We start from the raw sequence: 25,074 nt of genomic DNA, 5'->3' as shown, positions 1-25,074 counted from the left end.
TTCCAGGTTTTTTTTCTCAAAGCTTAATTGAACAAACTGAAGTTAGAAGCTGATTGGCTACCATGCTGAGCTGCGCCAGATTTTGCAATCTCCAGTTTTAGTAAATGAACCCCCAGCAAGTGTCTTTTTGATAATTCTTAGAATTGATTGTATTGTCTAATTTTTTGAAGAGTCATTCAAACAGATCATTTGTGCATGGACAACATTAGTCAAGTCATTAGATCACTGGAGACCAAGGTCATGTGTACACAGGTGATGCTTCCAGCTCTCACCCATTCGTTCATATATTTTCTGAATTTTGAGTTTTGACCCACATACAGCTGTTTCATCTTTCTTGAGCTCTTCCTTTCTTAAAGAAGATTTATCATTATATATGTTTTTTGTTTACTTATTTCCCATAGTTTCTAAGTGCTTTATAATTCTAGTTATGAGGTTCCACTTGCCCCTCTTCCCTCCTGTCATGGTTGATCGGCAACAGCTATCATACCTCCCAACTTTTTGAGATGGGAATGAGGGACACCTATCAGCAAAAGTATGCAAGCACTTTACTGAGACAAGCAACAGCAAGAGGAATGCAGAGGTTGACATGACCTCCCTCTCTCTGCTTTCCCCTTGCTGTTGCTTGTCTCGAGAAAGTGCTCACAGCTGGGGCAACCCACAGATTTGAATCAGTCATCTCCTTCATAGCTGTTGTCAGAACGGTCTGGTAAAAGGGATACTTAGGGTTTGGTAACCTGAACTATTTGGCTCAACTCAAGATAATTCTGCCTACCCATCACCTCCGCCCTCTGCCAAAAAAGAGCACCACAGTGGTCAATATGAATGCTGCCATTGGACAGGTGGATGGCATGGCTTATTATTATTATTATTACTATTATTATTATTATTATTATTATCCATATTGCTTGTTTGCTATGCCTTGTGCATTAGGATTTTAGAGTAGTGGAACATTATTCTTGTTATATACAGTTATATATCAGGTACAGTGTCTTAAAAAAGTATTCATACCCCTTGAAATTTTCCACATTTTGTCATTGTCAGAAACCATGAATCAGAACGAGACAGAAGTACAGTTAAATCACACTTGTTTAATAATAAAAGTATATAGAACAAACGTAGTCAAAACATAGCTAAAGTTCAGTAACCGGAAAGGATAGTCAGACAAGCCAGAAATTCAGGAGGCCAGAGATCAGCATAATGGAAAAACAAGCAGGATCTGGAGCCAGAAGGAGTGTCAGCCAAGCAAGTCTTCAACAGGAATGCGGGAGATCTCTGTGAGTCTCTGTGATGTTGACCAAGGCGAAGGCAGAGATCATCTGGGCTGGACGGCTTAAGTAGGCAGGACTGACAAGCAGGATATCAACAACAGGTGAGTCACTGTGGTGAGAAAGGAGCTGGCAATTAGCCGACAGCTGCTTGGCCAGCTCAGAGAAGGAAGGGTTGAGCCCAGCCCTGAAAGTCATGTTACAACCAAAAGCGTAAATGTATTTTATTGGGATTTTATGTGATAGGCCAACACAAAGTGGCACATAATTGTGAAGTGGAAGGAAAATGATAAATCGTTTTTAATTTTTTTTAATCTTATCTTATCTTATTTTTTATATCTGAAAAGTGTGGTGTGCATTTGTATTCAGCCCCCCTAAGTCAATACTTTGCAGAACCACCTTTCACTGTAATTACAACTTTGCACATCTAGAGAATTACATTTTTGCCCATTCTTTCATTAATTTTTGAAAAATAGCACAAGCTCTGTCAGAGTGGATGGAGAGGGTCTGTGAACAGCAATTCTCAAGTCTTGCCACAGATTCTCAATTGGATTTAGGTCTGGATTTTGACTGGGCCATTCTAAAATATGAATATGCTTTGATCTAAACCACTTCATTGTAGCTCTGGCTGTATGTTTAGGGTCATTGTCCTGCTGGAAGGTGAACCTCTGCCCCGGTCTCAAGATTTTTGCAGACTCTAACAGGTTTTCTTCTAAGATTGCCCTGTATTTGGCTCCATCCATCTTCTCATCTACTCTGACTAGCTTCCCTGTCCCTGCTGAAGAAAAGCATCCGCACAACATGATGCTGACACCACCATGTTTCACATGGGGATGGTGTGTTCAGGGTGATGTGCAGTGTTAATTTTTCGCCACGCATAGCGTTTTGCTTTTAGACCGAAAAGTTAAATTTTGGTCTCATCTGACCAGAGCACCTTCTTCCACATGTTTGCTGTGTCCCCCTCATGGCTTTTCGCAAACTTCAGATGGGACTTCTTATGGTTTTCTTTCAACAATGGCTTTCTTCTTGCCACTCTTAAATAATGGCCAGATTTGTGGAGTGCACGACTAATAGTTGTCCTGTATACAGATTCTCCCACCTGAACTGTGGATCTCTGCAGCTCCTCCAGAGTTACCATGGGCCTCTTGGATGCTTCTCCAATTAATGCTCTCCTTGCCCGGCCTGTCAGTTTTGGTGGACGGCCATGTCTTGGTAGGTTTGCAGCTGTGCCATACTCTTTCCATTTTCGGATGATGAATTGAACAGTGCTCCGTGAGATGTACAAAGCCTGGGATGTATTTTTATAACCTAACCCTGCTTTAAACTTCTCCCCAACTTTATCCTTGACCTGTCTGGTGTGTTCCTTGGCCTTCGTGATGCTGTTTGTTCACTAAGGTTCTCTAACAAACCTCTGAGGCCTTCACAGAACAGCTGTATTTATACTGAGATTAAATTACACACAGGTGGACTCTATTTACTAATTGGGTGACTTCAGAAGGCATCTGGTTCCACTAGATTTTAGTTAGGGGCATCAGAGTAAAGGGGGCTGAATACACATGCATGCCACACTTTTCAGATATTTATGATTTGAAAAGCATTTATAATTTTCCTACCACTTCACAATTATGTGCCACTTTGTGTTTGTCTATATCATGGGTGCTCAACCTGTGGCCCTCCAGCTGTTGCAGAACTACAAGTCCCATCACACCTCTGCCTTTGGGAGTCATGCGTGCAACTGTCAGTGGCTTGCAATGCCTCATGGGACAATAGCTCCGCAATAGCTGGAAGGCCACAGGTTGAGCCCCCATGGTCTGTATTATAAAATCCCAATAAAATACATTTATGTTTTTGGTTGTAACATGACAAAATATGGAAAATTTCAAGGGGTACGAATACTTTTTCAAGGCACTGTATATATCAGGTAACTGTTCCATTCATTATCAGTAAAAGGTTGTGCTGCATGCATATGACTTGTGACACTTGTATTTGATGCTGTAACCTTTTCTAATGTGTCATATTTTTTAGAGCAGAAGATGGGGAGATCCACCCAGAGATCTGCAGACTTTATATCCAGCTTCAGTGCTGCCTAGAAATGTATACAACTGAAATGCTGAAATCTATGTGTCTTCTGAGCTCCCTCCAGTACCAGCGGAAAGGTAACCGTTAACTTTTCTCAGTGGTCAGATTAGATTCAGTAGTAACTGTATAGCTGTGAAGGAGGGGGTGAGTGTAGAATAGCTGTGCATTTATTATAGAGACCGTTTCACCAACTTAAAAAAGCAAAAGCACATAAAAATCAAGTATTTTTAAAGATGCTTACGACTTAAATGCAGTAGTTTCCTATTTCCGTAAACAACGTTTTATTCACTTGCAATGTGCCCTTGAACTTGGTAGGTAATTTGATCACTTCAGCAAGAATTGATAACCTAGCACAGCCACAGTTCTTCCTCCCTTTCGACACATAATAGCCTTCTCTTCTGAGAGCTGTCTAATTACTATCTGTGCTGGCCCAGATCCCTCTCCCCTTATTTCCGTACATACCATTGTATGTAGCTGCTGGGAAGGGGAATACTATAGATTGTCACTTGAGTGACATCTGAGTCTGCAGGGAGTGCTGACATCACATCCCAAGATGGCGGCACCCAGCAGCAGTCTTAGGGCTTTTGGGTGTCTTCATAAGGGAGGCTTTTATAGGTAAATAACACACATAAAATACATTAACTGCATGTATAATCTTATAAAAAAGACTCTTGTTGAAATGAATGGTCTGGAGATAGGGTCTCCTTAAAGCAGAACTAAAGGCAAAACTTTTTTTTATCCTTTTGATTAGAGTAAGGGATTTAACCCTTGTCAGCTTTATTTTTGTTTTCCCATTGGGAAAAAAATTACAAATTTCCTGTCCCATAGCCAAAACAGGAAGTGAGAGGGAATCCCTAGTTGTCAGCAGGACCACTAGTACTAATGTCCCATTGGAAGAGTTCCCTCTAATCCTGTTCTGGGGACAACTCCAAATTTTGGAGTTTTTTTTAGTTTCAGTGATAATGGTAAACAGGACAAGAAGAGAGGGTTAGTCTCCCTAAAGGGGACACAGACTGATAAAAACCTGATAGGGTCCTAATCCCTCTCTGCTTTATCCAAAACTACATTAAATGTGCCTTTAGTTATACTTTAAGTATGGAAGATGGGCTACATTCAAGATACTAACTATAATTTACAAAGCCATCCACAACCTGGCCCCCAGCTACATCACTCTCAAAATACCAACCTAATCGTTCTCTTCACTCCTCCCAAGACCTCCTGCTCTCAAACTCCCTTGTCACCTCATCCCATGCTTGCCTTCAGGACTTCTCCAGAGCCTCTCCCATCCTCTGCAATGCTCTACCTGTATCTGTCCGATGTTCTCCTACTGTAGCCACCTTCAGAAGATCCCTGAAAACTCATCTCTTCAGAGAAGCCTATCTGGCCCCCACCTAACAACTGTACATTTATTTTTCAATCAGCATATCGCCCACAGTTATTACCTCTTGTATGTCTTGACCTTCCCTCTTAGAATTTAAGGAGCAGGGCCCTCTGATTCCTACTGTATTAAAGTGTATTGTATTTGTACTGTCTACCCCCAAGTTGTAAAGTGCTGCGTAAGCTGTTGGCGCTATATAAATCCTGTATAATAATAAATAATAATAATACATACTTATCGTGCAGGGAAAATTCCATATACACAAAGCAGGTTGTCCCAGGGTGGGATTAACCCTTTCGCTGCCAGGCCCTGTTCTCCATTTTGTACTCTCTGGTGACCAGACCATTTTTGCAATTTTTCCTTTGCTTTTTTATTTTTCACTTATAGCTTTCAAGGTTTGTAAAAGACCCTCCAAACCATATATTTTCTGAAAGCATATGATCAGCAGAATAAAAAGAAGGTGCTACTGATTTCTAATGTCCCACGATATTTGCGCAAATGTTTATCAAATCAATATTTTTGCTAAAAATCCACTAAAATCATTATTAGCAGATATATAAACAGCAAATTTTACAAAATTCCTACTAAATATAAAAGCTTAACCTGAGTTAATAAATAACAAATATTTGTAATTTTTACATTGCGCCTTTATGCAAAATGGTGAAAATCGGATATATGCAAAAATGTAAATATTAAAATTTCTCTAAAAATCAGAAAGTTTTCATATTTCCTTACAGAATTTGTGTAAGACCCCCAAAACCATATATGTTCTGAAAGCATATGACCTCTGGAATAAAAAGAAGGTGCTACTGATTTTTTAGACCCCGCGGTATTTGCGCAAATGTTTATCAAACCAATATATTCACAAAAAATACACTAAAACCATTATTAGCAGATAAAAACACAGCTAATTTTCCAAAATTTCTGCTAAATCCCTACTAAATATAAAATCTTAACCTGTTAGGAGTTAATAAATAGCAAAAAGTTTAAATTTTTACATTGTGCCTTTTTGTAAAATGGTGAAGCTTAAACGTACGCAAAAATGTAAATATAAAAGCCTAACCTGTATGGAGTTAAAGGGGTTGTAAAAGTAAAAGTTTTTTAACTGTACAACCCCTTACATCCGACAATACCAGCCCCCCCCCGTTTTACTTACCTGACCCCTCGAAAGTCCCGCGCTCGCCCCCGACATCCTCTTCACCACTCAGCCTGGCCGTGGATTGGTTACAGTGGATGAATTGAAAGCAGCGCAGCCATTGCCTCGCGCTGCTGTCAATCACATCCAATGACACGGCGCGCCAGGGGGCAGGGCCGAGTGATACAGTGAGCAGCTATGGCCGCCGGCTGTATCACGGGAGCGTGCCCGCAAGCACTCAACACCATGCGAGGGAGCTCGCATGAAGGTGTTAAGTCCTTGTGGGGGGGGGGGGAGCTGAGACAGCCGCCGAGGGACCCCAGAAGACCAGGTTCGGGGCCACTCTGTGCAAAACGAGCTGCACAGTGGAGGTAAGTATAACATGTTTGTTATTTAAAAAAAAAACATATATATCTTTAGTGATCCTTTAATAAATAACAAATATTTGTACATTTTAAATTGTGTCTTTTTGTAAAATGGTGAAAATTCAACGTACCCAAAAATTTCACAAAAAATCTGGAGATTTTCATTTTTCACTTACAGCTTTCAGAGTTTGTAAAAGACCCCCCAAACCATATATTTTCTGAAAGCATATGACCTCTGGAATAAAAAGAAGGTTCTACTGATTTTTTAGGCCCCACTGTATTTGTGCAAATGTTTATCAAAATAATATTTTTGCAAAAAATACACTAAAACCATTATTAGCAGATGAAAACACAGCTAATTTTACAAAATTCCTGCTAAATTCCAACTAAATATAAAAGCTTAACCTGTATGGACTTAATACATAACAAATATCTGTAATTTTTACATTGCTCCTTTTTGCAGAATGGTTAAAATCGAACGTGCACAAAAATGTAAATATCCAAATTCCTCAAAAAATCTGAAGGTTTTCATTTTTCCCTTACAGTATTCAAAATTTGTGAAAGACCCCAAAACCATATATTTTCTGAAAGCATAGGACCAGTAGAATAAAAAGAAGGTGCAACTAATTTTTAAGTCCCCACGATATTTGCGCAAATGTTTACCAAAGAAATATTTTGGCTAAAAATACACTAAATTCATTAGCAGATACAAACACATCAAATTTTCAAATGTCTGCTAAGTTCCTACTAAATATAAAAGCTTAACCTGTATTGAGTTAATAAATAACAAATATTTGTAAATTTTAAATTGCATCTTTTGAGAAATAGTGAAAATTGGACGTACGCAAAAGTTTCTTAGAAAATCTGGAGGTATTCCTTTTCACTTACAGCTTTCAGAATTTGTAAAAGACCCCCCAAACCATACATTTTCTGAAAGCACATGGCCAGTAGTATAAAAATAAGGTGCTGCTGATTTTTAAGGCAGCGCGATATTTGCGCACATGTTTATCAAAACAATATTTTCGCTAAAAATACACTAAAATTAATAATAATGCATATAAACACAACATAACAATATTCCTGCTAAATTGCTACTAAAGCATTGTTCACATATGGCATACTAAAGTGTACGCCCATGGGGGGCCATTTTTACCCGCACAGGAATGCACAGGTGTTCCATGCACCCCCATACAGGCAGTCCCATTTATGTCAATTGGAATGCAACGGCTGCACAGGCATAGCTGCTGTTTCCAATCTGACATTTGTGTGCGTGTGGGAACACAACCCCGAACGCGGAGAGTGTGAGCTCAGGGACATGCAAGCGGACCTACATGGATGTAAAATTGGGAGAAAAGGCTCTGTTCATGCAGTTGCTACATCCCAAATGACATCAATGGGACGGCCTGCACAGAGATGCACGGAACACCTGTGTGCCCCTGTAAAGGTACGCTGTGTATGCCCTGTGTGAACAAGGCCTTAGGCCCCTTTCACACAAGCACACTGATCGGGTCTGCCTGTCTGTTTTTTAGGTGGGCCCAATCTGACCACCCATTGTTCTCTATAGAGGCTGATGTAAATGGACATGTGTCCGTTTACACCCGCCTACATCCGATCCAGCCAGTCTGCTAAAAACAGATGGATGGGGATTCCATTCCCCATCCATCTAGCAGATCGGATCGGATGGTATCGGATGGAAATGTCGGTGGTCCGTTTCCATCGAATCTCCCCATAGAAAATAATGGCTGTGTCCGTGTCTGCTCTGCATCAGTGGAACGGACATGGACCTGTAATCTGCCTGCACAGTGGGGATCAGCAGACAGATCCCCCGCTGAGTAGGCGGATCTGCTTGACAGAGTCTGCTCCATGTGAAAGGGGTTTTACCAGGAGCGGCCGGTCCATTAGGGGTGCTGGGGCGCCGACCCCTGCAGGGTGCCGGACTCATATGCTTGTATGAGGTTTTTTATTCAAGCCATATGATTAGAGCCTGAGGCTCTAATTGGCTTGAAAAAGGTTAGGCTCGGGCGCAGAGCATTGCACCCCGAACCCACCCACTTGTGACAATAGCAAATTAATATTCGCTATTGCCTTCCGTTCTCTCCTCCTGGCCAATCAGGATGGATCAGGTTGGCCGGGAGGAAAAACTGAGGAAGCCGTGGGGGGGGGGGGCATCACCACCGTGGAGGGGTGAGTGCGGGCGGACGTGGGGGGGGTCTTACTATGTTTGTTTGTGTTTCTATTTAAAAAATGTTTACTTTTTAAATTTTTTTGTTGTTTTTTTTTGTGGGTGGGGATGTCTTTGGTGAGATATCAGAGGTCTAAACAGACCCCCATATCTCTTTTTTTGAGACAGTGAAAGGGACTGAAGATAGTCCCTTTCTCTGTAGCTCTTTACTTGAATGAATAAGGAATCTGTATAGAGATTCTATTCATTCATAAAATGACAGTTTGATATATAGTAATACTTGTGGTTACTATATATCAGCTGTCAGTGGATATAGGAGCTTTCTCTGCCTATATCCACGATACTGTACTGTACAACAGGGGGGCGCTGGGTAAACATTATTATTAAGCCCCCCCCCAAGCCTCAACTTTACTCGCACCGTTCCCCCCCTCCTCCCCCCCCCCCCGCGATCCCCAGCCTGTCAGATTGCCGGAGATCAAAGCGGCCAGCATCTACAGGCTGCGGGAGGGGAAGGAGGGATACTGCTGGAGTGGTGATGGATCAGAGGTGCGGGGGCCGGTACTGGGGGGGTGATGTAACTGAAGGGGGGCACATCTGGAACCCCCCCCAAGCCCCATGCAGCACCTGAAGCTGGCGGGAGCGGCAGTGGGAGGATGGAAACTTTTAAAAGTAGCTGCAGGGGATCCCTTTGCGGGGTGGGGGTGTCGGATCGGGTGGAGGGGGGTTATTAGTGCTGGGGGGGAAGGGGGGTGAAGGGGATAGGTAAGAAGAGTGGGGGGAGTTATAGATGGAAGGGAGCTGCAGGGGGTGGGGGTGGGGGGCTGGGGACAGGGAAGGGGCAGCATGAGTGGGGGGGCGGTCACATTGAAGGTTAATAACTCGGATCAGCAGGTTATAATCTGATCAGAGTTATAGAATTGTTCAGCAGAGTTGGACTTGGCCACCTGCAGGCACTTTTGTAGGTCTGTACGGTGTACAGACTTGGCAGTGAAAGGGTTAAAGTGTAACTAAAGGCAAAACTTTTTTTTTTTGCATAGAGTGGAGAGGGATTAGAACACTTGACAGTTTTTATTGCTGTCTGTGCCCCAGTTAAGGAGATTCACCCTCTCTATTTGTCCTGTTTACCATAATCATTGAAAGTGAAAGTAAAAGAAAATACCACATTTGGGTTGTCCCCAGAAAAGCAACAGAGGAATATTATTCCAATGGGAGCACTAGTTCTGGTGACTTTAATTTGCAAGGATTTTGCTGTCACTTCCTGTTTGGCTATGGGAAAGGAAGTAAAGGGAAATCTCTGCATTTCAAAGGCATGTCCTTCTTTACCAGAGGGCTGTGATGAAGAAGGACATGCTTTCGAAACGCGCTAGCCAGCAGGGACCCTGGTGAGGCCCTCCTATGCTCGAGTGGTCAGAGAGTGCAACCAAGTTGAGTTGCCTGATGAGCGCTTTTACTATCTATGTTTATGAGTAGTACCAATTCATTTTATTCTATCTTAAATAAAATTTGTGGGATAAAGCACTAGGCCTATGCGCCCTTTTTCTTTCATCTATCTTTACAGTTAATTCAGGCTTGCAAGCCTATTCAGGTTCTGAACTTTGAACATTTGTCCACTTCGATGAATTAGCTATATTTCTCTAATACAATGTTCCAAAAAACATATGCCATTAAATACCTATTATTTTATTGTGTTCTTATTCTAAAGGAAAAGAGCAGTGTGTTGGTCCAAAGATAATAGACTACAAAATGGATGAGAGTTCTGAAGTTCCAATCTTAGAAGACACATCTTCATCCCCAGTAGATGTCCAGCAGTGTTGGCAGGTTTCCACAGACATTGACAACACGGAGAGGTACATGGACTCTTTTGGCCACTAAGTATTGGATATGACTTTCCATGCCTATATATACCAGATTCCTTTGATATGCAATTTTCATTAAAAGTAACCTGTTTGTGTGTTTTATAATCATTTGGTAATTTTGAATTACAGAGGTTTTTGGTAGGTTTACTTTCAGGGCAAAGCAACACTGCTGTTATGTGGAACATATCACATGCTGCTTCATATCTGGAGAGTAAATGGAATGATGGGGAGGAATGGTGAGTATGTATATGCTGGGGAGGGGGGTTTAAAGTCTTCTGTTCCTACATTGACAAAACACAGGTTTGCTTTTAAGCACAACTCTGGGAAAATTATACATTGCCATGGGGCTGTGCCTGTGCTGCTAGATTTTAAGTGGTTTTAAAGCCTAAATGTCTTTTACTTTAATGCATTCTATGCATTAAGGTAAAAAAAACCTTTTGTGTAACAGAATCCCCCGCCCCCCTTATATTTACCCGAGCCCATTCACAATCCAGCGATGTGCATGAGAGCTGGACAGATTGATAGCAGCAGGAGCCACTGGCTCCCACTGCTGTCAATCAAATACTGTGACAAGGAGTGGGGCGGGGCCGAGCCACCCGGTCTGTGTCAATGGACACAGACAAGGTGGCTCAGGAGCAGCTTCCTGTGGGGGCACTCGCCGAAGAGAAGCGCCAGCGGTGGACCCCAGAAAAAGAGAATCGGGGGTGCTCTGTGCAAAATCATTGCACAGGGCAGGCAAGTATGACATGTTTATTATTTTATTTTTTTATGAAAAGAACCTTTAATATCACTTTAATTGCTTGTTTAGGTCTAGGGGACATGGAAAAGAAGATCTGCCTACCTCCACTGCCCTTCTAGACCAGTCCCCGCAGCAATCTCATCTCCCCTATGCTCCAGCAGTCTAATGCCCCGTACACACGGTCGGATTTTCCGATGGAAAATGTGTGATAGGACCTTGTTGTCGGAAATTCCGACCGTGTGTAGGCTCCATCACACATTTTCCATTGGATTTTCCGACACACAAAGTTTGAGAGCTTGCTATAAAATTTTCCGACAACAAAATCCGTTGTCGGAAATTCCGATCGTGTGTACACAAATCCGACGCACAAAGTGCCACGCATGCTCAGAATAAATTAAGAGACGAAAGCTATTGGCCACTGCCCCATTTATAGTCCCGACGTATGTGTTTTACGTCACCGCGTTTAGAACGATCGGATTTTCCAACAACTTTGTGTGACCGTGTGTATGCAAGACAAGTTTGAGCCAACATCCGTTGGAAAAAATCCTAGGATTTTGTTGTCGGAATGTCCGAACAAAGTCCGACCGTGTGTACGGGGCATAAGGCCCTGACGTCATCTAGCTCAATGCAGGGTCTATATTTCTGCATTGGGATGTGGTGATGCTGAAGGACAGTCCACCACCAGAGTGTGGGGGAGCCAAGGATCAGGTGAGTTAAAGTGAAAACACTTTCCCCTAGACTAAACAAGTAGTTAAACTGCAAGGGATCATTTTTATGTTTCCCAGAGTTGGGCTTTAAACTGAAATAAAACAATATATCTTGTAATATCATAGTTCCCTGCAAAGAAGGTAAATAGTTAAGTCTCCCACTGATTGCACTGACAAACATTGCTCTGATATTGAGGAGTCACTGCTTGAAGTCTATTCAGAAGCCAGCACGCCTGGGAGCCTCAATCTCCTGGTTTCCTGCTGTGCTCAGTGGTCCTTCCCACTGACCCGCACGTCACTTCTGTATTCTGTAGTAATATGAAGGTCAGCACAGACAGCGGGAGAGGCAAGTATAGTTCTTTTGTTGCAGGTGATAATTTTAGTGTACTGTACGTGACAATCACTTCAAAGTAAATGTTCATCTTTAAAAAAAAAAAAAAAAAAGGGTCTCCCACAGTACACAGAACATGGAGATGCAATTATTTTAGTAAATATAAACTGCTAAATACCTTTCTTCATCAGCAGTATATAGCAGTCTTGTGACTTCTATCAGGTTAAAGCTTGTAGGAGGAGTTTTCATTCTCCTCAGCTTGTCCTATGAGGCTGCATGACCTCTGACCCTTTGTCTGGACAGTGCTGATTGGCCACATGCACCCCCTCCCCCCAACAAATAAAAAACTATCTAACAGTGCTGATTGGCCACATGCATCCTCCCCCAAAAAATAAGAAAAACTCTCTAACAATACACACCAAACTGAGCATGTGCAGAGTGCCCCCGAGTTGTCTGTACTATCAGGAGATGGATTGGGGACAGATAAGGAGGAAAATTGGGGGGATGTTGTACTTTAATTTTACTAAGCCTTTTATCCTTGAAACACCTTTTACTAATCTTTTATAATTTAACTCATTGTTAAATGTATCTCATCAAAATAATGGTTTCGTTCAGAAGGCACCCGTATCACTTATTAAAGTGTTTACTAAACCCAGGACCCTGCATTCAGTATATCTGATCTCCCACAGTACACAGAACATGGAAATTCAATTAGTTTAGTAAATATAAACTGCTAAATACCTTTTCTCATCAGCAGTATATAGCAGTCTTGTGACTTTTATCAGTGTCTGGTTAAAGCTTGTAGGAGGAGATTTCATTCTCCCCTGATTGTCCTATGAGGCTGCTGGATCCCTGACCCTCTGCTTGCACAGTGCAGACTGGCCCTGTGCTAATCACATGCACCCTCCCAAGAAAAAAAAAAAAACTCTCTAGCAACACACACCAAACTGAGCATATGCAGCTTTCTCCTGAGGCTCTATTCTATCAGCAGACAGATTGGGGATTGTGGAAGAAGGGGAGAATCAGAGAATTCAGAATATTAACCCCTTAGGTTCCACAGTGAGTATAACAAGCATGCTTTACTGCATATACAGACTGATTTTAGTGTTGTAGGTTTAGCAGTGGTGTAGCGTGGGGGGTGGGGAGGGGGCTGTGTGTCACTACTGGCTGCCTCCTCCTCAATTTACTTTCCTGTGTCCCCGCGCTCTGGCTGCCATGTTCAGTCTCCGGTGCCCTGTGATTGGGCGTATGGGGTCATGTGCGGCGGCGGGGCTGGCCTGTCCACGATCACGGTAGATTCTGGAGTCCCACCTCTGCACATGTTCAGTCTCCGGCACCCTGTGATTGGGCGAATGGGGTCATGTGCGGAGACGGGACTCCAGGAGCAACCGCGATCGTTAACAGGCCAGCCCCGCGGCCACACATGACCCCATACACCCAATCACAGGGTGCCGGAGTCTGAACATGGTGGAGCGCGGGGGACACAAGAAATGGAGATTGTGAGCCGCTGCTGTCTTCTCCTCCTGCCCTCTGGAATGATGGAGAACTAAGAAGAGAAGATGAGACTCCCTCGTGATCATGAGAGTCATGTTGCTGGCCCGGGGGGTGGACGGTCTGGGGAGAGGGAGCAGCCAGCCAGAGAGAGGGAGTAGAAGAGCAGCTAGAGTCATGCAGTGTAGTGGTCAGTATAGGAATACTGTAGGTAGGATAGTATAGTGGTCAGTGTAGTGGACAGTATAGTGATCAGTGTAGTGGAAAGTGTAGTGTAATGGTCAGTATAGGAATCAGGTAGGTCAGTGTAGTGGTTAGTGTAGTGTAGTGGACAGTATAGTAGTCAGTGTAGTTCTCAGTATAGTGGACAGTATAGTATAGTGGTCAGTGTAGTGTAGTGGACAGTATAGTGGTCAGTGTAGTGTAGTGAACAGTATAGTGTAGTGGTCAGTATAGTGGACAGTATAGTGTAGTGGACAGTATAGTGGTCAGTGTAGTGTAGTGGACAGTATAGTGTAATGGTCAGTATAGTGGACAGTATAGTGTAGTGGACAGTATAGTGGTCAGTGTAGTGGACAGTATAGTGGTCAGTGTAGTGGACAGTATAGTGGACAGTATACTGTAGTGGTCAGTATAGTGGACAGTGTAGTGTAGTGGACATTATAGAGGTCAGTGTAGTGGACAGTATAGTGGTCAGTGTAGTGGACAGTATAGTGGTCAGTGTAGCGTAGTGGTCAGTATAGTGGACAGTGTAGTGTAGTGGGCAGTATAGTGGACAGTAGAGTGTAGTGGTCAATATAGTGGTCAGTGTAGTGTAGTGGGCTGTATAGTGGACAGTATAGTGGTCATTGTAGTGTAGTGGACAGTATAGTGGTCATTGTAGTGTAGTGGACAGTATAGTGGTCAGTGTAGTGGACAGTATAGTGGTCAGTGTAGTGAACAGTATAGTGGTCAGTGTAGCGTAGTGGTCAGTATAGTGGACAATGTAGTGTAGTGGGCAGTATAGTGGACAGTAGAGTGTAGTGGTCAATATAGTGGTCAGTGTAGTGTAGTGGGCTGTATAGTGGACATTATAGTGGACAGTATAGTGTAGTGGACAGTATAGAGGTCATTGTAGTGTAGTGGACAGTATAGTGGTCAGTGTAGTGGACAGTATAGTGGTCAGTGTAGTGAACAGTATAGTGGTCAGTGTAGCGTAGTGGTCAGTATAGTGGACAGTGTAGTGTAGTGGGCAGTATAGTGGACAATAGAGTGTAGTGGTCAATATAGTGGTCAGTGTAGTGTAGTGGGCTGTATAGTGGACAGTATAGTGTAGTGGACAGTATAGTGGTCATTGTAGTGTAGTGGACAGTATAGTGGTCAGTGTAGTGAACAGTATAGTGGACAGTGTAGTGTTGTGGCCAGTATAGTGGACAGTAGAGTGTAGTGGTCAATATAGTGGGCAGTGTAGTGTAGTGGACAGTATAGTGGTCAGTGTAGTGGTCAGTATAGTGGTCAGTATAGTGGACAGTATAGTGTAGTGGACAATATAGTGGTCAGTGTAGTGGACAGTATAGTGGTCAGTATAGTGGTTAGTGTAGTGGTCAGTATAATGGACAGTAGAGTGTAGTGGTCAATATAGTGCACAGTATAGTGATCAGTATAGTGGACAGTATAGTGTAGTGGACAGTATAGTGGTTAGTGTAGTGGACAGTATAGTGGTCAGTGTAGTGGACAGTATAGTGGTCAGTGTAGTGGACAGTATAGTGTAGTGGACAGTGTAGTGTAGTGGACAGTAGAGTGTAGTGGACAGTATAGTTGTCAGTGTAGAGGACAGTATAGTGGACAGTATAGTGGTCAGTGTAGTGTAGTGGACAGTATAGTGGTCAGTGTAGTGGACAGTATAGTGTAGTGGTCAGTATAGGAATCAGGTTGGTTAGTACTATTGTAGGAAGGGAAGGGACAGGACTCAGAGAGTACTAAAAGTCCGCAAGTTAGGGGCGCAAATTACTTGCCTTGCCCCGGGCGCTGACAACCCATGCAGGCACAAATAAGCAAAAGCAGTTTTCTAGTATATCTTTGTAATAATGTAAAATGTTGTTAATATTTTGCACTTATTTTCAAAATATTAATGGGAATAAAAAATGTATAAAAAATTTTAAATAATCAAATAACATGTTGGTATGATCAATTTTTGAATATTGTTCAATGAGGATATAGCAATACCACTATGCACATGTTGTGACAAGGTTACAATTTTGGAACCAGAAAATTAAAATAAAACATTATTATCTGGAACGTGTTTTATTAATGTACTCAAGAGGATGGTAGGTGTATTTGAAGAACCACTAGAAAGTATGTCAATCAGAAAGGGAAATAGGTCACTGCACTCTGGGATTCAGCAACTTTTCTTACCTATTAAATAGTGGCAGGGATCACCTCTGACATGTTCCATGCTGAAATGTGTTGGAGGTGACCCCTAATATTATTACAGGTACTTATATTGTACTGCCAATTTACACAGTGCTTTACATACAGTATAAATATATATATATATATATATATATATGTAGCACTAACTCTCGGTGGAGCTGTTGGTTTAAGCGGGCTTGTTACCTTCCCTCTCGACACCCCTGTTTCACCTCCACCGGGTCTAGGGTTCCATTGAGTTTACCTCTGGACGATAAAAGTGCCAACACTTGAGTACGTTTTCAATGCTTTATTGAACCAAGTAACAAAGGAAGTAGCAGGAAAGAGGCAGGAGGGAAGCTGCAGGGAAGCTCAAATACCTTTCTTTAGGATTTTTGAGAACGTCCTTTAAAGTTGAATATTATAATCGGATGCAATCCCCTTGTGGGACACAATCTTTGCTCGCCTGGATAGGCCTCTCTCACTTGCCTAGCAGCCAGTACGTAGCACAAACAAAAGTCTCTGCCACAGACTTGCTTGAAATAAACTCGTACGATCCTCTGCCACAGGATGTATTAAATTTTGCGGTGAATGTCAGACACAGTACTTGGACCTCTAAGCCAACCCGGCAGTACTATGCTGTAGAACTACTTTAGGATACGTCCTCCAACCGAGTCACCAGGCCCCTCTCCAGACCAGCACTCTGCATGATCCTTCCATGACGGGTCCTCTCCTGGGATCTTCTCGGTTGTCCAGCTTCTTCACTGTGGATAGACAGCTCAGGAACATTCCTCGGCTGCTGTGGTAGGCCCCAGACATGCTTCTGGGCCCGCCCACGCTCCGCAGCGACGCGGGCCTCCGGAACGGAGGACCACGAGGTAGCACTCTAACGCATACCTGTCTGCCAGGAGGGCCAGCAGGTGGCTGTAAAACGAACCCTAAAACATGGCGTCTGTCCCATAAATACCCTCTCCCAGAATGCAACTCGGAGGACCACCTCCACCGAGTTGTCTCTGGGACAGAGGAGCACCCATACGCTTCGACACGTTGCCCTTCCAACACCAGCCAATGGTAACAGCGACACCCACCTGCTCAGTGTGGAACCACACGCAACGTCAGCCAAGCTAGAACAGAGGCAAATCTAACTCCCCTAACAAGCAATTCACTAAATTTACCTATCAGATGGTAGATCATAAATCTACCAGCGCTACATATTCCCCCCAGTACAATAGACGTTGTCCCCAACGTCTGTCCAAAAATAATGATAATAACTCCCAAGCCTGGGAGTAGGTATTTGAGCTTAAAACTTGGATAGATAGAGAAGAAGGAAAGACAGTGGAAATACATTATGAGATTAACATCTATAAAACAATATGTTCACGTCCATAAACAAAACCATCCTATGACTGTACACAACAGTCTATCACTATCTATCTAGCTGAAAAGCCTCACAGCTTGATAGGAGATCAAATGGTTCCTGAAAAGGAAAACATATTAAACACACATACAGCGGCTTGCGAAAGTATTCGGCCCCCTTGAACTTTTCAACCTTTTGCCACATTTCAGGCTTCAAACATAAAGATATAAAATTTTAATTTTTTGTGAAGAATCACCAACAAGTGGGACACAATTGTGAAGTGGAACGAAATCTATTGGATATTTTAAACTTTTTTAGCAATTAAAAAACTGAAAAGTGGTGCGTGCAAAATTATTCGGCCCCTTTACTTTCAGTGCAGCAAACTCACTCCAGAAGTTCAGCAAGGATCTCTGAATGATCCAATGTTGTCCCAAATGACTGATGGTGATAAATAGAATCCACCTGTGTGTAATCAAGTCTCTGTATAAATGCACCTGCTCTGTGATAGTCTCAGGGTTCTGTTGAAAGTGCAGAGAGCATCATGAAGACCAAGGAACACACCAGGCAGGTCCGTAATACTGTTGTGGAGAAGTTTAAAGCCGGATTTGGATACAAAAAGATTTCCCAAGCTTTAAACATCCCAAGGAGCACTGTGCAAGCGATCATTTTGAAATGGAAGGAGTATCAGACCACTGCAAATCTACCAAGACCTGGCTGTCCCTCTAAACTTTCAGCTCAGACAAGGAGAAGACTGATCAGAGATGCAGCCAAGAGGCCCATGATCACTCTGGATGAACTGCAGAGAACTACAGGTGAGGTGGCAGAGTCTGTCCATAGGACAACAATCAGTCGTACACTGCACAAATCTGGCCTTTATGGAAGAGTGGCAAGAAGAAAGCCATTTCTCAAAGATATCCATAAAAAGTCTCATCTAAAGTTTGCCACAAGCCACCTGGGAGACACACCAAACATGTGGAAGAAGGTGCTCTGGTCCGATGAAACCAAAATCAAACTTTTTGGCCACAATGCAAAACGATATGTTTGGCGTAAAAGCAACACAGCTCATCACACTCAACACACCATCCCCACTGTCAAACATGGTGGTGGCAGCATCATTGTTTGCGCCTGCTTTTCTTCAGCAGGGACAGGGAAGATGGTTAAAATTGAGGGGAAGATGGATGCAGCCAAATACAGGACCATTCTGGATGAAAACCTGTTGGAGTCTGCAAAAGACCTGAAACTGGGACGGAGATTTATCTTCCAACAAGACAATGATCCCAAACATACAGCAAAATCTACAAAGGAATGGTTCACAAATAAACGTATCCAGGTGTTAGAATGGCCAAGTCAAAGTCCAGACCTGAATCCAATCGAGAATCTGTGGAAAGAGCTGAAAACTGCTGTTCACAAACGCTCTCCATCCAACCTCACTGAGCTCGAGCTGTTTTGCAAGGAAGAATGGGCAAGAATTTCAGTCTCTCGATGTGCAAAACTGATAGAGACATACCCCAAGCAACTTGCAGCTGTAATCGCAGCAAAAGGTGGCTCTACAAAGTATTAACGCAAGGGGGCCGAATAATTTTGCACGCCCCACTTTTCATTTTTTTATTAGTTATAAAAGTTTCAAAAATCCAAAAGATTTCGTTCCACTTCACAATTGTGTCCCACTTGTTGGTGATTCTTCACAAAAAATAAAAATTTTATATCTTTATGTTTGAAGCCTGAAATGTGGCAAAAGGTTGAAAAGTTCAAGGGGGCCGAATACTTTCGCAAGCCACTGTATATCCTGTACAACTTCAGGAGCAAAGCCTCATTTAAAAATGAGACTCTCTTCCCATAATCTATTATCAAAAATAATCTTTAGGAGTCCATCCCTGTATAAATTTTTTTCCACATGAAAAAAATCCGGCTAGCAAAAAGAAGTCCTTGGATTTAAAACACTGAGATGAATATCCAGACCTTGACCATGAAGATCTCTTTATACTGACACTAACTAACTAACTTCAAAGTTCTTTTGTCCATAGTTACCAATAAAACCGGGGATCTGGCAAGGTCAGTGTCTTTCCCAGTTTATCCACTGTGGTAATGAAATATACAGCGTCATCTTTTCCGGGCCTGCAGATGACCACTTTGTCAGCATAGATGTGCCGACCGAAGTTCCAGTGCATAAAACATCCACTAAAACGTTCATCCATTTTAACAGAACATCCAGTCTTTCGGAAAGGCTTAGGCACAGACAAATAGTCCCAAACAGCTTCACTGTACCAAAGTTCCTGGTTAACTTCAATCACTTGCATTACGTCCTGAGGGACATAGGGGAACTCCAAGCCATGCTCCGTAGCTATACGCTTGTTTAATATTCTCTGCAAACGTGCAAGTTTGGGCAAGGATCTGTTCTTTCCCATGCCAGGAGGCACACAGGAATCCAAGGATTTGCTCACCATACACCCAGCCGGTGTCTGCAGTGAACTAACAACTTTTGACAAAGTCTCATTTACAGTGCTGTGTGGCTCCACACAGGGTGACGTCTTCCCAGAACTCAGGGCTGTCCATTCAGGGAAAGTCATAGCAGAGGCGATGTCTTCGCCTTGTGACCATAACAGCTCTTGTGACATAGTTTCAAACAGGTCATCATCACCGGAAAGATCCGACATGGATTCTGCTTCCGAATCTCCCAACTCTTCCGCTGGCAGATACTTATTTACAGTCCCAGATACATTCCCCACCAGCTGCTTACCCGTTCCTGTCGTGCACTTTTCTGGATCCGGTTCGGGTAGCCTCTGGGGTAGGCCTCGGCCACGGCCGCGAGAAGCCTTCACATATCCCACCTTCCTCTGTACAGGCACAACAGAGACAGGCGTGGTGGGCTCAGAATTCAAAGCAATGTCCGCTGATGAGACGGCAACAGCAGTGTCTCTCTCCGGAACATTTTCGACAACAACAGGCAAAGTGACGGCCTGCCGCTCTCTCTCCGTAGTAATAGCAGCTTCTACTGTGGCGATACCTGTTGCCCAATCTATCCGATAAGCACGGGGTGACATGGTAGGTTGCTCCACCACAAACAAATACTCTCCACATTGCGGACATCGACCAAATGGACGGAGATGTACGGCCAGTCCTTCACATCTATGGCAAATCATGCCCAGTCCCTCAATATCTCCTGAGATACAGAACAAACCTCCCCTGTGGCTTCAGACGAACACCAGTATCTGTAAGCAGGGCTCTGGTCAGCAAAGTATTCAACGCGGTGCTTGCAGGGAACATTCTTGGTCCCATAATTGGCTGCATCGCCGAAAAAGACATGGCCACAGTCCGATCTTCTCAGCACGATCACAAGGCCTCTCTTCTTCTCTGGCGCCAAACACATACACGCGTCCCACGCAGTATCAAGTAGGGTAGGCTCCTCCCACTTGTTCTTCTGATCACGTAGCTCCCGGGCTTTCACTGGCGCTCGCCGCCTACGCATTCAGAAATAAAGTCCTTCAACTGTTAACCCCTTCTCTTCCTGAAAAATTTGACAAAGTCCAGGTCTCACCGTAAACTCCCAGTGAAATACCCCTCTGGGTTGCAAGAATCGATGGTCAACAAATCCCGGACGACGCCCCCACATGTAGCACTAACTCTCGGTGGAGCTGCTGGTTTAAGCGGGCTTGTTACCTTCACTCTCGACACCCCTGTTTCACCGGCACCGGGTCTAGGGTTCCGTTGAGTTTACCTCTGGACGATAAAAGCGCAAACACTTGAGTGCGATTTCAATGCTTTATTGAACCAAGTAACGTCCTTTAAAGTTGAATATTATAATCGGATGCAATCCCCTTGTGGGACACAATCTTTGCTCGCCTGGATATGCCCCTCTCACTTGCCTAGCAGCCAGTACGTAGCACGAACAAAAGTCTCTGCCACAGACTTGCTTGAAATAAACCCGTACGATCCTCTGCCACAGGATGTATTAAATTTTGCGGTGAATGTCAGACACAGTACGTGGACCTCTAAGCCAACTCAGCAGTACTATACTGTAGAACTACTTTAGGATACGTCCTCCAACCGAGTCACCAGGCCCCTCTCCAGACCAGCACTCTGCATGATCCTTCCATGACGGGTCTTTCCCTGGGATCTTCTCGGTTGTCCAGCTTTTTCACTGTGGATAGACAGCTCAGGACCATTCCTTGGCTGCTGTGGTAGGCCCCAGACATGCTTCTGGGCCCTCCCACGCGCCACAGCGACGCGGGCTTCCGGAACGGAGGACCACGAGGTAGCACTCTAATGCATACCTATCGGCCAGGAAGGCCAGCAGGTGGCTGTAAAACGAACCCCAAAACATGGCGTCTGTCCCATAAATACCCTCTCCCAGAATGCAACTTGGAGGACCACCTCCACCGAGTTGTCTCCAGGACAGAGGAGCACCCATGCGCTTCGACACGTTGCCCTTCCAACACCAGCCAATGGTAACAGCGACACCCACCGGCTCACGCAACGTCAGCCAAGCTGGAACAGAGGCAAATCTAACTCCCCTAACGAGCAATTCACCTATCAGATGGTAGATCATAAATCTACCAGTGCCACATATATATGTAGTGTACATTCACATCAGTCCCCACCCTCAAGGAGATAGCAATCTAAGGTCCCTAACTCACATTCATATACTGGGGCCAATTTAGACAGGAGACAATAAACCTACCAGCATGTCTTTGGAGTGTGGGAGGAAACTTGAGTACCCAGAGGAAACCCACTCAGGCACAGGGAGAACATGCAAACTCTAGGCAGGTAGTGCCATGGTTGGGATTTGAACCAACGACCCTAGTGCCGCCAGGCTGAAGTGCTAACCACTTAGCCACTGTGCTGCCCTTGCTAGTATTATTTGAATAAGAAAAGTTGCTGTAGCCCGGAGTGCAGTGAGGTATTTCCATGACTAATTTTCTGGAATACAATGAGCCAGAGCAGGGGTCTCCAAACTTTCTAAACAAAGGGCCAGTTTACTGTTGTTCAGACTTTACGGGGACTGGACTGTGGCCAGTGTGGGTAGAAAATGCCCCAACATTTGTGGGAATAGACTATGTCTCAGGTTTGGTGGTCAGTGGGATTAAAAAATTACATAACACCTGTGCTTAGTAGGCGGAGGAATAGTGCCCCATTATTGGTGTCAGTGAGAGGTAAGGATAAGCCAAACACCCCCCCCGATTCGGTTCGCACCAGAACATGCGAACAGGCAAAAAATTTGGACGAACGCGCGAACATCGTTAAAGTCTATGGGACGCGAACATGAAAAATCTAAAGTGCTCATTTTAAAGGCTTATATTCAAGTTATTGTCATAAAAAGTGTTTGGGGACCTGGGTCCTGCCTCAGGGGACATGGATCAATGCAAAAAAAAGTTTTAATAACGTCCGTTTCTTCGGGAGCAGAGATTTGAATAATGAATGAGTGACTTGTATAGCGCTACCTATGCGAACTGAATCGCCTCAGGGCGCTTTTTAACCTACCAGCATGTCTTTGGAGTGTGGGAGGAAACTCACACAGGCACAGGGAGAACATGCAAACTCCAGGCAGGTAGTGCCGTGGTCAGGATTTGAACCAGCGACCCTATGGCTGCTAGGTGAGAGTGCTATCCACTACACCACTGTGCTGCCCATGCTGCTTAAAGTGAAACAATAAAATATCGCGCCTGGAGGGTGTCTATAGTATGCCTGTAAAGTGGTGCAGTTTTCCCGTGTTTAGAACAGTACCACAGCAAAATGACATTTCTAAAGGGAAAAAGTCATTTAAAAATGATTGCGGCTGTAATGAATTGTCGGGTCTCAGCAATATAGATAAAACTCATTGAAAAAAACAACATGGAAACCCCCCCCCCCCCAGTTTATTACCAGGCCCTTTGGGTCTGGTATGAATATTAAGGGGAACCCTGAACTAAAATTTTTTTCAAAAATTGCGTGGACGTCCCCCCAAAATTCATACCAGGCCCTTTAGGTCTGGTATGGAAATTAAGGGAAACCCTGCGTCAAATTTTAAAAAAATGGCGTCATGTGGTGGCAAAGGGGCTGGGGTCTCCCGTTTACGTCACCAGGCAGCCCCACCCTTGCTATATAACAGCTGTCACCGAGAAGAAGTGTCACACAATTCACATAGGGGAAGAGGCCGGGATCTGGGGCTCCCCTTGTTAAAGGGGGCTTTCGGATTCCGATAAGCCCCCCTCCTGCAGATCTCCACAACCACCGGGCAAGGGTTGTGGGGATGAGGCCCTTGTCCCCATCAACATGGGGACAAGGTGCTTTGGGGGCCTTCTCCAAAGCACCCTCCCCATGTTGAGGGCATGTGGCCTGGTACGGTTCAGGAGGAGGGGGGCTCTTGCCCCCCCTCTTTTCCTGCGGCCTGCCAGGTTGCGTGCTCGGATAAGGGTCTGGTATGGATTTTGGGGGGGACCCCTACGCCATTCTTTTTATTTTGGTGCAGGGTTCCCCTTAATATCCATACCAGACCTGAAGGGCCTGGTATGGATTTTGGGAGGACCCCCACGCAATTTTTTTTTAAATTTTTGTTTCGGGGTTCCCCTTAATATTCATACCAGACCCAAAGGGCCTGGCAATGGACTGGGGGGGGACCCATGCCATTTTTTTCAATGAGTTTTATCTATATTGGCGAGACCCGACCATTCATTACAGTTTTAAATTACTTTTTTTCCTTTAGAAATGTAATTTTTCTGTGGTACTGTTCTAAACACGGCAAAACTGTGCCACTTTACAGGCATACTATAGACACCCCCCAGACACGATATTTAAAGGAATATTTCATTTTTATTGTTTCACTTTAAGCATTATTAAAATCACTGCTCCCGAAAAAAACAGCCTTTATTAAAACTTTTTTTTGCATTGATACATGTGTCCTGGGGCAGGACCTGGGTCCCCAAACACTTTTTTATGGCAATAAATTGCATATAGAATGAGCACTTTTGGTTTTTCATGTTAATGTCCCATAGACTTTAACAGTGTTCCGCGGCTTTCGAATTTGCTGCGAACACAGCATATTGTTCACTGTTCGGTGAACAGGCGAACACCTAATGTTCAAGTCTAACGTTTGACTCGAACATCGGGCTCATCCCTAGTGAGAGGAACAGTGCTCCATAATTGGTGTCAGTGGGAAGAATAGTACCCTATCATTGGTGTCAGTGGAAGGAATAGTGCTCCATCATTGGTGTCAGTGGGAGAAATAGTGCCCATCACTGGTGTCACTGAGAGGAATAGTGCTCCATCATTGCTGTCAGTGGGAGAAATAGTGCCCCATCATTGGTGTTAGTGAGAGGAATAGTGCTCCATCATTGGTGTCAGTGGGAGAAATAGTGCCCCATCATTGGTGTTAGTGAGAGGAATAGTGCTCCATCATTGGTGTCAGTGGGAGAAATAGTGCTCCATCATCGGTGTCAGTTAGAGGAATAGTGCCCCATCATTGGTGTCAGTGAGAGGAATAGTGCTCCATCATTGGTGTCAGTGAAAGGAATAGTGCTCCATCATTGATGTCAGTGGAAGGAATAGTGCTCCATCATTGGTGTCAGTGGAAGGAATAGTGATCTATCATTGGTGTCAGTGGGAGGAATAGTACTCTATCTTTGCTGTCAGTGTAAGAAATAGCGCTCTATTTTTTGTGTGATTGGGAAGAATAATGCCCTATTATTGGTGTCAGTGAAAAGAATAGTGCTCCATCATTGGTGTCAGTGAGAGGAATACTGCTCCATCATTGGTGTCAGTTTGAAGAATAGTACTCCGTCATTGGTGTCAGTGGGAGGAATAGTGTTCCATTGTTGGTGTCAGTGGG

At 43.9% G+C, this 25,074-nt stretch overlaps 1 protein-coding gene across 2 annotated transcripts in view; it reads left to right on the top strand.

The window, feature by feature from the left end:
* The window catches only part of RGS7BP (regulator of G protein signaling 7 binding protein), a 175,929-nt gene that overhangs the window by 132,205 nt on the left and 18,650 nt on the right, over window positions 1–25,074 (top strand). The window contains exons 3-4 of one of the 2 annotated variants that reach the window (XM_073623576.1): window positions 3,291–3,421; window positions 10,107–10,251. In XM_073623576.1, the coding sequence (XP_073479677.1) occupies window positions 3,291–3,421; window positions 10,107–10,251 (276 nt within the window). The remainder of the gene's footprint in view (window positions 1–3,290; window positions 3,422–10,106; window positions 10,252–25,074) is intronic. The other variant, XM_073623578.1, reaches the window with a different exon arrangement.

The sequence above is a fragment of the Aquarana catesbeiana genome, linkage group LG01 (genome assembly GCF_042186555.1).
Source record: "Aquarana catesbeiana isolate 2022-GZ linkage group LG01, ASM4218655v1, whole genome shotgun sequence".
Taxonomy (NCBI): Eukaryota; Metazoa; Chordata; class Amphibia; order Anura; family Ranidae; genus Aquarana; species Aquarana catesbeiana.
The sequence above is the reverse complement of the archived record's forward strand: the minus strand, read 5'-3'. Positions and strand labels throughout refer to the sequence as shown.